Source organism: Camarhynchus parvulus, chromosome 6, assembly GCF_901933205.1.
Source record: "Camarhynchus parvulus chromosome 6, STF_HiC, whole genome shotgun sequence".
Lineage (NCBI taxonomy): Eukaryota > Metazoa > Chordata > Aves > Passeriformes > Thraupidae > Camarhynchus > Camarhynchus parvulus.
Genome location: NC_044576.1, coordinates 21957858 through 21975270, shown reverse-complemented (window position 1 = coordinate 21975270; position 17413 = coordinate 21957858). Strand labels below are relative to the sequence as shown.

Below are 17413 nucleotides of genomic sequence, written 5' to 3'. Positions count from 1 at the left end.
AGGAAGGTGTTTCACTAGTCCCAAACTTCATGGTCCCCTTAACAACAGCAAAAAAGCCAAGTTGCTCTGCGTGATTAACCCCAGGTGGGAGCAGCCAGCTCAGTCAGCTCCTCCCCATACAAATTTACCACTGCAAAGCAGAGCAAATCCCCATGCAAAAGGGACAGAAACCATCTGACCAGTGCTGGCCTAAGCAGCCTGGAGGTTCCTCTTCAGCCACACAGGGAGCTCCAGGAAGCTCTCAGATCTGTTAAGACATGCAGTGTCTGTCCAGATCCTGCTCATGCCCTGTCTTTGGGGGCAGTCCAATGGAGTAACAGGACTGCTCAGCTACACCCCAGATACAACTGCCCAGGCCATAACAAAGGCTCTGAAGGGGGCTGTTGACTGTTCAGAGGCAAGGCAGCTCACCAGCTCTTTGAAGAAGGCAGCCTCCTTATGCTGCTCCGAGTAGCGCTCGTACTGGTCCAGCCCGTCCTGCAGCTTCAGCGTCAGCGTGTCATAGTTGGACCTCACCACCTCCAAAACCTGCCAGGAACAGCCAAACACAGCACAGGAATCAGCACCACAGACTCCTCAGCACAGGAGGAGCAGGGCTGAGATAGATCACAGCTCTGGCACCTGTTCTCACAACAGAGATGGCTTTAACAGCCATCACACATTTGTCCCATGATTAACAACACAGAGGTGGGCACTAAAGGCTTCCTGATGCCAAGAACCAGCCCTGAAATTTACAGAATTTCTCCATTCATGAGAATGGTAGATGAAACCTATATCCATGACAGCAGCAGCTTTCTGTCATCAGAATTAGACATATTAATAAACTAAGCAGCTAATTACCACATGTACACCCAGATGCAACACAGAAGCACAATACAAACACAGATTTGCCCAGCCCCACAGTCTTTCCAACGTTAGTTTTGTCACCACACTTCCCTCCTGGCTCATGAATCACCATCACAGCCTGCTAAACCACCAGCTTCTAGAGCTGCTCAGAGCACTGTATGCCTCTCCTGATAGGAACAAACTTCTGACAAGCACTAAGAGAAGACCAGCCTTGGTATGGATTCTGCTTTTAGAAAGACATGAAGACATGAATCCAGGTCTTTCTGCCCAGGAGATATTTTACTATCTTTGGTTTTTACAACCAAAGCAGTTCCAGCTTTTATTACTGCCCTACTCTGCTCCCAGCATTGGGCTGTACTTACAAACTCATAGTTACACATCTCTGTTCTATTGAACCATTCATTTTCCTAACTAGGGAGCACCAAGAGGGACTCCCACAATGATTTTCACCTTTAAAGCATTGCATGGACTAACATATTCTTCAAAGCACTTATGAGATGGTTGGTGACAACAATCTTCCTACAAGGAACCACAGAGGTCAAACTCCTGGGCAAACATATGCCTGAAATGATTCTCCTAAACACAGGAACTTCATTCTTAGGCTGTTGCCATTTGCTCTGAGAGTTAAACAGAATATGAACACCTGAGGTTTGCACTACAGTAACCCCAGCTCATGACAAGCTTCAGCCAGGAAGACACATGGTAAAAAGTGCAAAAGAAGAGGACCCTGCTCCAAGGCATCACAATTCAGAACAGATCCTAAAAGCACTGCAGAGGATTGAAGACAACAGTGACCAGAACAAGAAGAAGCCCTTGCACTTCTCCTCTTGTACTCCCAACTGTGTAAGCACTACTGTCAACTGCCCCTTTACAGGACTGAATCTTGTCCTTACATCTTTTATTCTAAGAAATCTAAAGTTGCTTAGGGTTCCTCCAAAAGCTTGTTTCCCCCAAATTCTGCATGTGGCAGTGGTGCACAGAGACACTCATGCTAGGGCCTGAGATGGCAGAAGCTAGAGGGAATCATCCAAATGAGGACTGGGGGCAAAAAAGGGGTTCCAGAAGTGGTTCCCAGGTGAGATGGTCACACAGCAGTCTCTGCAGCTCAACTGTCCTCCAGCACTGCAGACACAAGCTAGGGATAAGAATAAGGATTTGGACTTGAAGGTCTCAGAGCCCTTTTCCAACTGCATTGATTCTGATTCTGCAATGTTATTTAAGAACAGCTTGTCAGTGTTGCAAAGGCTCACAGCCTCCTCTCCAGCACTCATTTCCTAATGCTGTTTTGTTTGTCAGCTCCACTGGCAGAAAGAATTCCCTGCAATGACATCCATCTCCAAATTCAGCTTGCCCTTCTTGCTCCTGTGTGCAGAGAAGCTACAAGAAGTATTGCAGAGCCAAGAGCAATGATGAAAGAAAGCCACCTGGGCACAGGAATAACTATCCACTAGGGACACTGTAATAGCATAATGCACCTTCTTCTGAGCAATAAAGGATCTGGCAGCTTGCTCCTGTCAATCAGAGGAAGCCAAATTGATCAAGATTAATAAGCTGCAGAGAAAAAGCCTGGCTTGAAAGGTGAGAAGTTGAACAGGCTTCTCCAGCAGTAATTCAAGAGCAAAGGCATTTCATTCAGGACTACCTGACTCCCCAGGAACCTTCCCTTCAGTCTCCCTGTATTCCCATACACACAGGTGTGCACAGTGCCCCACAGCTGTGATTGCTCAATGCATGTGTTTCTTCAGGAACAATCAGGATTCCTCCTTGCTAGCTCTGAGTAGAGATCTCTTCAGGTAGTCAAGAGAGGCATCCTCAAACCATGGTGAAGAGAAGTAAACTCTGAGAGCAGTAGTGAGCTCTGTAACCAGAACCCTTTAAATCTGTCTACTTGCATCACCTTTGAAAGGCAGCTAAGAACTCAGTTTGATACTTCAGGATGAGGACAGGGAAGGAAAGAGGCCCCCAAAGTCTCTACTCTGTTACTTATTGTAATCTCTGCAGTGAGCTTGAGATCAGCTTATCCCTTCACTATGTATTTCATTGGCCTCTACTCCTTATCTCCTTTAATTATGAAATAGAACTTAAAAAGAAAGGGTAAGTTAAAAATAAACAGCTTCTCCCCACTGCCTGATAATTTCCCTTTCTTGCTGCTACTGAGAAAAAAATGCTACGTGGGATCTGAGATAAACCCACTCACTGATCATTTCAACCTCATACCTTGTAATGGATAGAAACTATTACTGAGATTAGGACCTGCCATCCTTGAGATGATTTCACCTGCTCTTTAAGATGCAGCTGCTAGACAGAGGACAGGTCAAAGAGCAGCAGAAGGTATTAAGAATACCTAACAGGAAGGTTTAAAGACATCAACTTCCTACACAGATGACAAAAAACCTCACATCCTTTCTGTAATAGAAGACTGCATGTTAGCATTCTTTGCCCTTCGTCCACATTGCTTTGACTTTTGCTCAGGAAAACTACTGCAGGAAGAACAGCCTTTTTCCTAAAACACACAAGATCTTTATCTGCACCTTTCTGTCAGATACAAAGGAACTAGAGCAATTTAATTTTGAGATTAAAGCATTTCTCCTTCAAAGTCTTGTTCAACTCATTCTTCTTGGAAGTCTCGTCTCTAGAAAACATGAATTCCAAGATGGTCAAGTATGAGAAGGGAAAGGATTTTTAGCTGCTCTTCCAAACAGATTTTAAATACTCATTCAGACTTTTACAATCTCATGAGAAACTGGAAAAACACCAGTTTTAGTGTCAGGCAAGGACAGATGAAATCGGACTGTAGATGATCTTCAAGGAGTTTGATGTGACACCCCTAAGACTGCAAGGATAAACATGCAGGGGAAGCTTTTTTCTTTTTAAAAAAAATAGTTTACTGGATCTTTACAGTGAAAAAAACCCAAAAAACCAAAAAAAAAACCAAAAAAAACCAACAAACAAACCCTAATGGAGTCACAATCTAAAAGTCTTTTTGTAGGTTACCTTAGGGGGATCAGAGTTTTTAAAAAGCAGTATGACGGAAGCAAGCAACTCAGACAGGGTCAATACAAGAGGAGGGAAGGCTGCTGAGTTCCCTTCCTGCAGTTACCTGTATCAGCCCCAGCGGCTACATTCGCTCATTTTTTCCACTGCAACAAACCAGAACGCAGTGGAGCTGCACCACTGTAATTTAAAGACAATTTGCCATCAAATTAACCCCCTATCACCACTCACTCTCTGACTGCTTTCCAGAAGTTCCAGAGAAATGCTGGAATGCTGGAGATTAAGGTCCCTGCATGTGTGTCCCCAAACCAACTTTTCAGGGGCTGCTCTGAACAGCAAGTGCTTTCCCTGGCATTCAGATTTCAGTTTGCTCCTGCAGCTACAACTGCCCATGCCCCATAAAACTCTCCTTCCCCAGTCACACCAACAGCTTGTGAGTAGAGGCACACCCTCAGGAACATGGCAGGAGGGCTGGCTTCCAAAGGAGGGACTGATGTGGGGCTCAGCTCTCTGCAGCATCCCACCCATGCCATGCCAGTCACTGCACCCAGAGGAACAAGATTATTTCCCAGTTTGTGGCTCCTTACTTTGCTCCATCCACCAGCTCCTTCTACCACTGCCTTGCAAACTGGATGGACAATCTTGGTCAGTTGGGTCAGTGGCCTCCTCTCACATGAGCTCTGAAACCATTTCCCCCAGAAGCAGTTGCCCTGGCCCTGAAATTTTCAGCATTCAACACACACCATCATTTTGCTGTCACTACACACTGACTTCTTCCTTACTGCACCAGAGCTGTTCCCTCTGACTGATCCTCAGCAAGAGCCAGCATACTGCACTCCCCCAGGAGAGACCAGTCCTCCTGGAAGATCCTGTCCTGGGGAAACACAGGGATTTCAGCAGTCTCCTATCCCCACTGTGCCCAGGAGAATGCTGCTACTGTTAGCAGCAATGCCACAGAGGGATCTGCACCAGCAGTAAAACCTAATGGGCAACATGCAGCTCTAGGGCCCATCTATCTAGCAGGCATCATTTGCTTCATTGCTTAGTAACTTTTTAACCTGCAGAATCTTTCATCATCTGCATCTGCAGTCTCTGCCTTGCTGGAACATAAAATTAGAGGGCACCAGCAATTCACAGCACCCAGCAAAGGACCTGCTGGTGGGTAGGTTCCAGGGAGCATGCACAGGTAATGACAGAAAAAAAAAAGGGAAAACAGAAACAAGAACAAATCAAGGTCTCTACACTGTCTTTTTAATTAGCACAGGAAAGCACAAGAATGCAATCAGTCAGCATCACCAGTACCTCACTAAAGCCTCTCCATGCCCATAAGACAGTCATTAACTACCACAACACAGACTGAATGATCTCACACCAGGCAAAAGGTAAAACACCTCCAACAATGCCCAGGTTAAAATGCACTTGCCCCTTTACCAACTCCCAGCTGCTCAAGGATGGGGGAGGGTCTCCAGGTCAGGACTAGCAAGGCCCCACAGGACAGAATAGCCAGAGGCTCTGTGCCATCTGTTCCATGCCAGAGGATGGAGCAGCCAGGCTATGGGGCATGTAATGCCAACCTCTCATCAGCGCTGCTGCACAACAGGGCAGAAGGACTCAGGGCAGCCAAACATGCCCTCTGTGCACCCTGCAGAGGTGGTGGAGTCACTGCCTGTGTACCACACCCAGAGGCAATTCTGGCAGTCCCACCTCCCAAACCCGGTCAAAGCACAAAGCACCAGCAAACTCAGCAGTCTGTCCCCTCAGCTCAGAGGGTGGAGGCTGTAGGAAGAGACTCTAGGGTTTTCCTATGCCAGTAGAGGTGTGCATTTTACATTGCAGCCATCAAATGGGCTTGTTTATTCCAGGTTTAGTACAAATCTTCCCCTTTTTCTCCCTCCTTAATCTCTACAACAACTTAAAGTCCCCGAGTGTTTCTCTTCGTGAATTCAACTGAATTGCAACATTTCTCATTGTAATGAAAAGGCTGCTGACACCTGGACTACGAAGAGGCTATTGCCTCTCCATAATAAAGTGCTGGATAATTGACATCAATTTTACAGTAGTAACTTCTAATTAATATAGAAAACAATTTTTTTCCAAGTGCCATCACACTTCTCACAGAGCAACTTTAAAGTTGCTGATGCAGGCTAGAGTCTTTGTTGAAATTAATCCCCAGAAGCACCACAGAGAAAGAACATAACTAAATAATTAGAAGTTAAATAAAAACACACACACAGCTGCCACATTTCCCAACAGACTCTGCCTAAACCCCAGCTGCACTCATCTCCTTCTCCCTTTCCTCTTTCTCTGTCTGCAGGAGCCAAGTTCAGAGAGAGGCTCCACGAAGGCTGCCAATGCTACACAAACACGGTGGAAGCAGCTGCCACTGCCACTGGCTTCCAGAAAAGCATCCCTCCAGGACTAGCAGCAGCTCAGAGCTTTGGTCTGACCCAACACTGCCTTACCTTTGCAGCTATCCTGGAGCTAAATGCAGTGCTGATGCTTTAGCACTGCTCCTCACCCCCACACTGATCAAGCCATCACTGTTATTTCCATGTTCGTGAATGCTAAGAGGAAGAGGAGGAGGAGGATGGTGCTGTGATAGTTTCACAACTCAGATTCCCAGGACATGCTGCATGTACAGCACATATCTGTGGATCCAGAGGATGTGGAGTGGGTCAGATGGGAAAGACAAAGACATGGGCTGCAGATTCAAGCGTAACCATGCCACATGTGTGTCAGACTCACAGCACATTGCCAATCCTGCTCTGGTGTCCCAGATCTCCTGCATCCAGCAGCTGCAGCTTGTACTACATGCACTGAAGGACCCATGGCCCTCTCCTGCTGTGGGCTGAGAGCATGAGCCTGCAAGTCAGCCCCCACCAGCTCACACATCTGTCATTCCCAGAGCAGAAGGCATCATCTTTTCTGCCCTGAGTACAGGAAAAATTGCTGGAAGAAGGATATTTTTCCAATAGTAAAAAGTTCAGCCAGACCAAAAGATGAAGTGAAAGAAAAAAAGGGCAAATTTCTCCTCTGAGGTATGAAACAGGATTGCCACTGAGGTGGGATGCACCAACACTGCTGGGCAGTGAGGCTCTAAGAGGTCACTGGGGAGAAGAAGAGCCTGCAGAGGTGGGTGCAGCTCCCCATGAGCTCCAGGGTAACAGAGAGACATGAGCACATAGCTCCAGTCCTGCTGTGGAGAGCCCAAAGCTGATGGAAATCATGACAGTCTTGTTCAGTGCCTGGAGCTGGGCACATGGACAGAGTTGAGCAGCACACAGCAAAGGTGAGTGAGCCAGGAAATAGGGAGAGGAGGAGCCTCACCCTGCTCCCGCTGCTAGGGTTGGTGCAGGGACCCCTGCACACAGCTCCCACCAGGTTTACTCTGGCAAGCACAGACTAAGAAGGGTCAGTCTCCCTCTGCTCAGCTCACTGAGCATTAGCCAGGACACTGCTTCCTGGAGTTTGGAAGTGAACTGTCTCTGCCCACTAGCTGGTCCTTTGTCCCTGCCAGTCACTTCTCGTAGTGCTGCTGTTTTCAGTGAACTGCTCTGTGCTCAGCCAAACATAGTCTAACTTTCTGTGTCCCAAATCCTTCCTGAGGACTGCTTTTATACATCTGCACTTGGGTGGTATCAAAATCCAGGCCTCATCACTTCCCTACGCAAGGAAAAGGTTTTGATCGTACTTAAAAGATTCTCATTATTATTATTTTAGTTAGCAGCATCAAGGAGGGACATTTCACACCCCCTTTTCTCACCTCAGCATAGAGGCAGTCTGTCAGGCTCAGATGATATATAGTAGCTCAGATGTTTGTTCAATGATCTCACAGGGATCTGTGATCTTTAAAGGAACAAGCCTACAAAGGCAACACTTTCTATCCATGGAGCGTGAGGGTTTGGTTACAGTCTTTTTCTTCTGCCCACAGGTGCCTCTTCTAAAGATAAATAATTTATAAGCTCACTCAGAAAATTACTGTTGTTCTCTGAACTCTGCTAGCAGAAATGACATCCTATTTTAGGACAAGAGTTATCTGCTTCAGAAATGTTTTAAACCCACAATCCATTAGAAGCCTTAGGTGTTCAACTTTATTTAATGGTGGTAAAAAACACACTGATCCAACCAATCTGGAAATCACTCAGCTTTCAGAAACATCTCAAAGCCAAAACTGTTACCCAGCTCCATCAAGAAGCAAGTGTAAATGTATCAAACAGTGCCCATTCCAAGCTCCCACGGGACAGGCACTCCCAACAATCAACAGGTACTTTAAGAAGCAGTAAGGCTGCAACCAAGGACAAAGGCAAGGAACGAGGAGACACATGGTCTCTATGTGCACAGCTGGCAGGGCACTTCATTTGTAAGAGGTATAGACAAGCAGAACAGATTGATGTGGTGATAACCCTGGACATTCCTGCAGCCATCACTGGGACTAGGCAGTGCTGTGCTGCAATAAATACCTTCTGAGCTCCAGCTGCCAGGTTGCTGAAGCCTGCCCACCTTACCAGAAAGCCCATGCCAGGAATGGTTCTGCTGCAGAGTAATTTCAAGAAGTCATGTCTGTACATGTTAAATGCACTTTGCTCAACCCATTCAGGTTTGGAGCATATGGAGCAAAATTGCATGTGAAAAAGCATCACACTGCTTTTTCTCAAGCCCAATCCACCTTTCCCAGTTTCAAAGATGGTCAGTGGGTTTATACTAATCTGCATATACCACTTGGCACAAAGAACCTGGCATTCTTCGTGGGACACTGGGTGCTCTTTGCCAGACTGTAAGGGCAGGGTCTCCAGGGAAAATAAAGGAGGCAACTCTGTGCCATTCAAGGAAGGAAAACAGGTTCAGTGGGCTTCTGCCAAGGGAACAAACCTCCATATACTGAGTAATGCTGGCACTTTCAAAACCCAGGCAGAGAAAAAGAAGTCAAAGATTCTAAAACAAATTATCTTAAAAATTATCAGTTAATAAAATAAGCAGCCTCCAGAGCAGACATTTAGATCTGGAAGGGGAGATACACCAGAAACCGAATGAGGCCCACTAAGCTTGCCTGTTTTTAGAAATTTTGTTGAGAAAGGCAGGCAGCGTTAAGAAAGGCCAGGATGATGGCAGGAGCATAAAAACCTGAGATAGATAGATTTGCTATTTTGGAGTTACAGCCCATTTTGGAGTTGTGAACCCTTATCTCCAGCTGGTGGCATTTATGAAAACATTTCTCACTGCTAGGTACGTAAGAGCACTTGCAATTCTGCCAAGGCTCGAAATGCACTGCAGACAGCAATGGACTGGACCGTTAATTTTTTTATTTCCCCTTTGTGCTTACAATTAACTTAAGTGCTGAAAAGTGATGGGCTATTCCAGGAGAAGCTTTTTATCTGCCAGCTGCATTCTCACAGAGCAGTAAATCAACTGATGTCACCAAACCATCACACAAGAGGACAAGAGCATCCTTATGCTCACTGTTATCATTCATGTTACCTGTTCAGCCTAAGTGGCTAACCAGCATTCAGCAAATGAATGCTGTGATTTGTGTGCAACCTTTGGTGCAATTCTCTATTTACAGAAGACCTTGTCCTCCTGAACATCGAGGAAAAAAATAGTCAGCAGCTGCTCTTCAGCACCATTTAACTGACCAAAGCAAGACCAGTAACCTTGGTGCCCAAAACAAGATAAAAAGATTTTTAAGTTGGGAACTGCTGCTCCAGCTGAACTGAGAAGCCAAGACATACAAAGTTATTACAGAAATCAAAGACACATAGCAGAACCTTAAAAATGGTAGCTGAAGATTTTAAGAAAAAGTTTGAAATAAAATCCTTCTAGGACCAGTAGCCAGAAAGCATCCTGGCAAATGCTGGAACTCAAATACACAGCTTTCAGCTGAGATTGCCTTAGTGAAATGACAACAGGATACCTGCTGTACACCAGAGGAGACTCATTTCCAGCAAAGAAATTCAAATTTGCCCACACGACAGTTAGCTCAGGAATAAGGCTGTCTAGAGAATAGATTAAGGCAGGATATGCAACAAAGCCCTTTCTGTTCAATCAAACCCAGACAGAAGTAAGTGCACTGCTCCAACTCCAAGAAACCAAAACCTAATTGTGCCCAAGGAAAAAACAATGGGGAGCCTTATTCTGGTCATGGTCTAATCAAACACCTGCAGTCACATGAGGCTTCTGGAACTATGACCCCTGGTCAGGTTCACAGAAATCAGCAGAGGATCCAAGAGAGCTTGTGCCCCTCACACCGCCACCATGGACTTCTTTGGGATATAATGATTGCAGACTAACATAGAGATAAAATCAAATCAAAACTCACCAGGACTCTGACTTGAAGATCAAGACAAGTGAAAGGAGAACACAGACACTACAAAAAGCTAGGGAGCTTGGCATGCATTTTGATTTTCTTTTTGATCTTTTACAGCAACTAGCAAGCCAATGGCCTTTATGAATGTACAGTCCTAGGTCTGATGCTTGCTGAGAAAAAGTGGATGCTAGATTAGGTTTTTTTCTTTTTTTAATGACCAGAAATCTTTTTAAATGTGGTTTGCACAGCATGAATAAATTTAATTAAAGGATAACTAAATACCAACATGCCAAAAAACTGGCCACAAACCAAGTGGATGCTTGTATTTAAAGTAAGTCAAATCAATATAGGACATGCTAGAGAAAACCAGCTAGGGCAGGAAAAGGAAGGTGTACGTTTGCAAGGGCAGACATTAGGAAGATCAGTTCCCTAGCTCCTGCTTACATTTTAGCAATTAGTGGAAGTGATAAAAAGCAGTCATTCAGTGGCCTGAGGAGATGCAATGAAGCCAAGAAAGAAGAAACACTAAGCTCACCTGCCTAACTGACTACATGTGGAAAATGAACTGAAGTCTGTTCTCAGGGAAAATAAAAATTTTTGAATACAAGCAAAAACTCTGGATAGTTAAGAAACCCATTGCGCAAACAGCTGTTTGATTATCTGCACTATTTTGCAGTTCTTTGGTATGTTTGATGAACTAAGGGCACTGGAATCAATACACAAGATTTAAAACATGTTTTCAAAGACTTACACAGTGAAAACAACAGTTTTTCTCCTTTATTTTTGTGCTCTCTCTAATAATTTCTAATTCTCTGTTTGTCTTTATGACTACTGTTGAGTCTTGAGCCAACATTCCCAGGCTTATCACAATGACTCCAGGAGTCCTTTCCTGCATAACAATATCTAAAAGACTTAAAACTACAGTTTAATGATTCTGAGAGACTTACAAATTCAGTCTGCAAAAATGCCTTCTAAAGATAGAGCCCAAAAGAAATAGAAGATCTGTACTCAACTGGTTAGCTACAAATAGCTAGAAAGACTGTAGTAGCAGTATGCTAAGGTAGCAAGCTAATAAGGAAAGGTGGGCAGTGCTGGGAAATTTGTGTGACTCAACCCACATATAAGTTCTAGCTCTTAAGGCTTTTACAAATCTGGAGTTGGAACAGACAGCTATAAGCTGCTGGATGATCCTTATCCTACAGAAAATCCTGTAGTGAAAAGAAAACTTCAGTTGCAAAATGTCTGCTCTGAGGCAGCAGTCTCAAAAGTGGTTTAAGCCAATCTAAGTGCAGGTCACCTAGCCTGCAATCCAGAATCTGGAGTTCTTCCTTCAAGGGCATTCACTGCAGAAATGAGACATTCTGCTGTGCAAGTCAGAAATCTCTCTGTTCTAAACACAAGTACCAAGGATGCTGGGGACCAGGCAGGACTGACATCAGGAGGGACTGAGAAGGTAAAGGAGGAGTACAAATTACTAAAATACTGAGAATGCAGCTGTGCAGGTCAGGTTTGTAAGAATTACAGCAGTTATGGAATTCCTACCAAGACAAGGGGATCAAATAAAATCTATCCCAACTAAGTGACTCCTCACAAACCCCAGCCACACTTTGGGATCTCAGACTAATCTGCACTGCACAGCAGAGGAAAAGGAGCGGACAACGTCTGTGATGAGGGCAAAAATGAGGAAACCAAATAATTTCTGACATGCTGAAGGAGTGAAGCTTGTTAACATTTTAATTTGTTGAATTATTCCCTTTTGTGCTGTTGTAATGTGTCATTCTTCTGAAACTCCATCTGGGCAATGACCAGAACTGAAACAGAACGAGACCCTTAATGCTTGGAAGCATCCACAGCCAACACAGAAAACGTTTTCTGCCTGCAAAACCAGAACTACTTAAACTTGACTGCTAAGTTAATTTAAAAGGAACATTTAAACAGCTATTGGAACAAATGGAAATGCAGGGGCTACTATCCAAGATAATCACTAGCAAGGGCAGGACTGATGAGATGATGAATGCTGTAGGCTGAGGCACTTTTTGACTGAAATGGATGTGCTGGAAAGCTGGCCAGCAGAGAGCCAGCAAGGTGAAGCTGAGTGGGAGCGGAGACTTGGGCACGGACCACACACAGAAAACAGCTCAGATGTTTCTGAGAAATCAATCTACTGCTTATTACTGTCCTTCTCAGAGAAAGACATCCATGTGCAATCTCTGGAATAAACACAGAGGCACCAAAGGTTGCTGACACTCATTTGTTTCTAGTCCTTTGTCCTCATATTACCAGAGCCTAAGATAATAGTTATGCCTCTGAAGAAGGAGTCCTGGCATGGTTAAATGGCATCTTGCAATCAAAACATACTTGGAGAACAAAAAAGCCTTGTATGCCTTGGAACACAATGTTTATCCCATAAACATTTCTTCCACTTACGTCCTTAAAATATCAGACCTACCACCCCTTCAGCACCGGCACTCTCACGATTCATATGCTCCCAGCAACAAGCCCAAACACTCCAGGAGACAAATCTCTTCAGAATGAGGAGCTGAGAAAGACTGAAAAGAGGCATCTTACCTCCATGACAGCGAGCTTTTAGCTCCACAGACATTCAGATGCTGGATGGGCAGGAAGGACATGACACAAAGGTGAGGTTTATTGCTGACAGGCCAGATAAGATTACAGTGTTGGCTGTACACCCACCACTGACAATCAAGGAAAAGGTGACTTGTGCTGGCACCTGCTCTCTCCAAAGGATGAGGAGAACAAAAGAATACAACCTGTGCTTCCTTTCGAAAGCACCTTTAGCTGTTGACTCCTCAAATTGAGCTGATCAGCAAGTTGAGCAGCAAGCTGGAGAACTACTTGTCCACAATGCCTGCCCTCTGAATCAAGAGTATGCACCCTTTGCTATCACAGCTCCAAAGAGAATCTGCTGGCTATAGAGGTGGGATATACTGAAGACTTAGGCAAAGACAATGCCACTGTCCTGGGGATATGAAGCTGATCACCAATGCTTCTGCTTTCTCTATATATTTCTCTTTTGCCATATTCCATGGATCAGTACCTGCAGGATTTGTGATGGAAATATCATCTCCACTGTAATTTCTGCAGAGCTTGGAGGACACCATTGTTCTACAGCCTAAAAATCCCTGTGTGAGGATTTAATGCTCCCAAGTGCCTCTTGTACATCAAACATTTTGAAAACTATTAGCTCTGATGGGTTTTTGAATAAGGCTCAGGAAAGCCACTTCCTCAATATTTCTTATGAGAAAAAGGTAGATCTGATCTGGTAGAATAAAAATTACTGAGAAGGAAGAAGAGGAGGAGAAGGAGAAACAAAGTCCACACAGCCCACATCACCTGTAAGCAAGGAAATGAGGTTTGATTCACTCTGTGATCCTGACGTGTATTTAATTTCAGCCTGAATTTCCACTGCATAAATTCAACTTGGCTGAGCAATGTCCCCATTAGAGACTGTCCAAAGCAACCTAAGATTACCCACAAACGATCTTTGAGGCTGAAGGTTCTAAGCCTTGGTGAGGTGGGGTTTTTTAGCATATTTTTGCATGAGCAACCCATAAACCCGTGTCTTCCCAGAAGTTTGAAGAAGACAATATAAAGAAAGCAATTAGACACAGTGCATACACAACTCCTTATTGTTGCCAATTAATCAATTTATTTATTTAGTTCACTGGTTTAATTTCCTCTTCCTACACCACAGAGAACAACTCTGGGTCTGTTTTCTATGAGTCAAAGGGATTAGACGACAAGCTGAAGTCACTCACTAAAAGGACTTGAGGGCTTCAGTTCAGGGATTAATAACTCAGCAGCTTTTTCTCCAGATTTTAAAACCTTTAATTTATACTGCATCAGTTGGTAGTTTTATTTGCAAAACTATTTTTGTTTAAATGGGAATCAAACCCTGCTCTTCCCAAAATGCTGCTGCATTGCCCTCCTGATATTATTCTCACATCCAAATTTTTGACTATATGTAAAGAGGATTTCATGCTTGCTTAGGAAATTTCTTAAGAAACTGCACCTTACACTAATGCACAAGTTCAAGTTCTACTTGGCTTTTCCTGAATAACCAGACACAACAGCTGAGCAGTCCCCTCAGGAATTCAACACCACTAGAAGGCCTGGGTGGATGCTTTGGACCAGGTCTCTCTGTGTCTTCAACGCAGTCTCACAATCCAAAGAAGCTCTACAAAATGTTTGTCTGCATTTGATCACATAGTGCACACCTTTAAGGATAAAGCAGAGGGATCCATTCTCACTCTCAGCTAACACAGAATAAATTGGTACCACACTTATCTTGCTAAGAAAGCCAGTGGCAGAAGCTAAAGGGGGTCACATTTTTAATTACCCTGTAGAGACTCTGATCTTACAGTTCTAAGCATCATTTGCTAAAGGGAGTTTCAGTGAAATAGTGCTATCATTTAACCTCAACACTTCTACATCTTATACTTTATAAATAAAACACAGAAGCAAGTCTGCAGGTTGAAAAATTCAGGTACTTTAAAAGTCTGGGGTTTCTTGGAACCTGAACTGGCCTGACTCAGCAAAGACTGAATTTCTTCCATATGCCTTTTTAAGGCCCAGCTTGTGACTGTGCCTAGAGCTTTTATTTGGTGTATTTTCACAAACTGCAATAAGTAGAGCTGTTCACTTTGTTTACTGCTTCTAGACAACAACTGCCATCTACAATCAACTCAGAGAGGACAGCAGGACAGGGCTGGCAGCAGCCACCAGATGCAGCATAGCAGCAAGTGATGGCTGTGCATTAGGAAAGGTCCCATCATTTTTCCTTCTCAACTCTCTAAAATATGTGAAAGGCACTAATTAACAGGCTACCCAAGGCACATAAGGGCCACAAAAAAAGATATCCCTAGTGTCCTGTTAAGGTCCAATCCTAAGATGACTACCAAGGCTTTAGGAACCAACTGAACTCTCCCAGTCACAAGTCTCCAAAACTGATACCAGAAAGAATTCCAACAACACAAGAACTGCAGAACCGAGAAAAGCAAAAAAGAAATAAAGTGACCTACTTTATATTCTGTTATCACATGTTGAAAGAGACCGAATCATAAAATGCCAGAAAGGCACATGCAAAGGAATCCTCAAATTGCCTGCACTGTCAGCAGTGACAGCACTCAGCCACCCACAGAAAAAACAAGGGCAGGGAAAAAACTCCAGTCAAACACTGTGCCAGAACAACAGTTCAGTACCCAGAGAGAAGGGAACATACAGTAGGAGCTACAGAGAACACAAGAAGCCTGAGATCTGAAATGCCCCTCGCCCTTACCCCAGCAGGCTCATCAGAGCCTCTGCCAGGGAGGGACACTGAGCATCAGAATGATCCCATTGCCTTTTCCAAGAGAAAGGGACAGAGGACAGCTGTCTTAAACGTTTTGTGGCTATTCCTCCAGCATCTGTTCTTGACTCAGCCATAAGTGGCAGGGCAGAAGAATGTGCAGCAGTCTGTAAACACCCAGGTACAACTGTGTGAGGTGACTGCAGAGGGTTACCAGCCCAGAGTCTGGATTAACCTTTTCAATAACAACGCTGTTAAGTACTGGAAAGTAAGGGGCTCAAGAGTGTAGGAGGTGATTTTCACCCTCCATTCCCCAGGTTTCTACAGATTATTCCATAAAAATAAAAACCACTTATTCCCCAGATTTAACTTCACAGATTTTTGCATCATTCTTTCCTAAAATAAAGATCAGGGTCGAGCCAACTGGCCAATTTTCCTTCGAGCATCTTAACCTGATCTTTTCCAAACCTGTCACAGAAAAAGGTCTCCATGACGTACCTAAGCTGAAGTCATGCTGAGTTATGAGCTCATGTATGAAAAACATGGCAGCTTCAATCCTCATCTCACAACAGAACAGTTACCTGCATCTTCAAATCATGCCTCACTCAGCTGAAGGGTTGCTGGGTGACAATGAGGGACCAGGCTATGCCTAAAGCTAACAAGACCACACATTAACAACTAACTTCCTGAGCAATTAGGACAGGAGTGGTCAGTGACCAATTTCTCTATGCTAAAACATTTGGTATGACATTAACTGCCCAGCCCCAGTACCACTTATTCCTAGTTCTGATGCATCAACACACTAAATAGCAACAGAAGCACTTTAGGACTCAAGCAGTCCAGGAATATTATCCCTCTGGGCACTACTGAGGGTGGAAAGCTCAGCAAAATCTGCATGATGTGGAAATCTGTCACCAACCAGATAAATTAGGGTTTAGATCATGTTAATATCCTACCCTGCAAAAAGTGTGTCACGCTCAGGTATCTGCAAAGAGGCTGAGATGAAGTATTACAGCAGATTTCTTTTTATTCTTTTGAGAAGGGGAGTTTAGCCCAGCAACAGACCTAAGTTTTCTTTCTATGCCTATAAAGTGACTTGTAGGTGGTACTGTAATTAAATAGGTCCATCCCTTAAAATAGAAAAGCACATCTTTACAGCTGAGGTGAGAACTAATGCTCTGTAGTGAGATGCTTCCATCAAGTCACTAGTTTTCAGGAGCATAAATGACAGGGTAGAAAATTTCCAGCAAAGCAGCCTGGATGCAAAAAATATAAGCAGACAATCAAAGTCTGAGTTCCAGCATGCCTACCTCAGCTCCCTCACAAATCCACATTTCTGTTTTCATCAGTGGAAGGATTGTTCTTGTTCTAGTGTTTCAAGATGCTCAACAAAAAGAGCACTGGCTGCAAACAAAACAGCCTTAAGACCTCTACACTGCAGTTCACAGCTGCCTTTCTTAAGAAATGAAAGGGAGAAAACCACCTGCAGATACAGTCACATAAAGCTCCAGCTAGAACCACGTTCTGTGCTGTAAGCTGTTTATAAAATGACAGATAAACTTTGTGGTGACAGAGATAGCCAATGTTTCCTGCAAGCTGGACAGATGCCTGACTCCAGCAAACCACCACCAAAACAGAGCTGAGCAGAGGCTGGTGCCTAGGCTTGGGGAGGGGTATATGTATTTCTAGCGCAGAAGAGAACTGGAAAAGGAGACTCAGTCATTAATCAGCCAGCTAAGAACATTCTCCCTTTAAACACTTGGAAAGAGAACTGCTGACAGAATGAGAGACATCTCAGGGCTCTGTGGGACTTTCAGATTCACATATGGATTGATTCATCCTGGGTTTGGAGCATTATTTGCCACTGAACCAGGAGAAGGCTGCAAAGTACAATGCACCACCTAAGTGAAAAGAGTGGTGCCTTACTTGCAGGAAGAGCAGTAGTTTGGTTTACAATATGCTGA

The 17413-nt window shown here is 44.2% G+C and overlaps 1 protein-coding gene across 3 annotated transcripts in view; it reads right to left on the bottom strand.

The window, feature by feature from the left end:
• ARMH3 (armadillo like helical domain containing 3) overlaps positions 1-17413 on the bottom strand; it is a 123413-nt gene that overhangs the window by 7824 nt on the left and 98176 nt on the right. For 2 of the 3 annotated variants that reach the window (XM_030950820.1, XM_030950821.1), the window contains exon 25: positions 412-528. The exons of the other annotated variant lie outside the window; for it this stretch is intronic. In XM_030950820.1, the coding sequence (XP_030806680.1) occupies positions 412-528 (117 nt within the window). The remainder of the gene's footprint in view (positions 1-411; positions 529-17413) is intronic. 3 annotated transcript variants of the gene reach the window in all.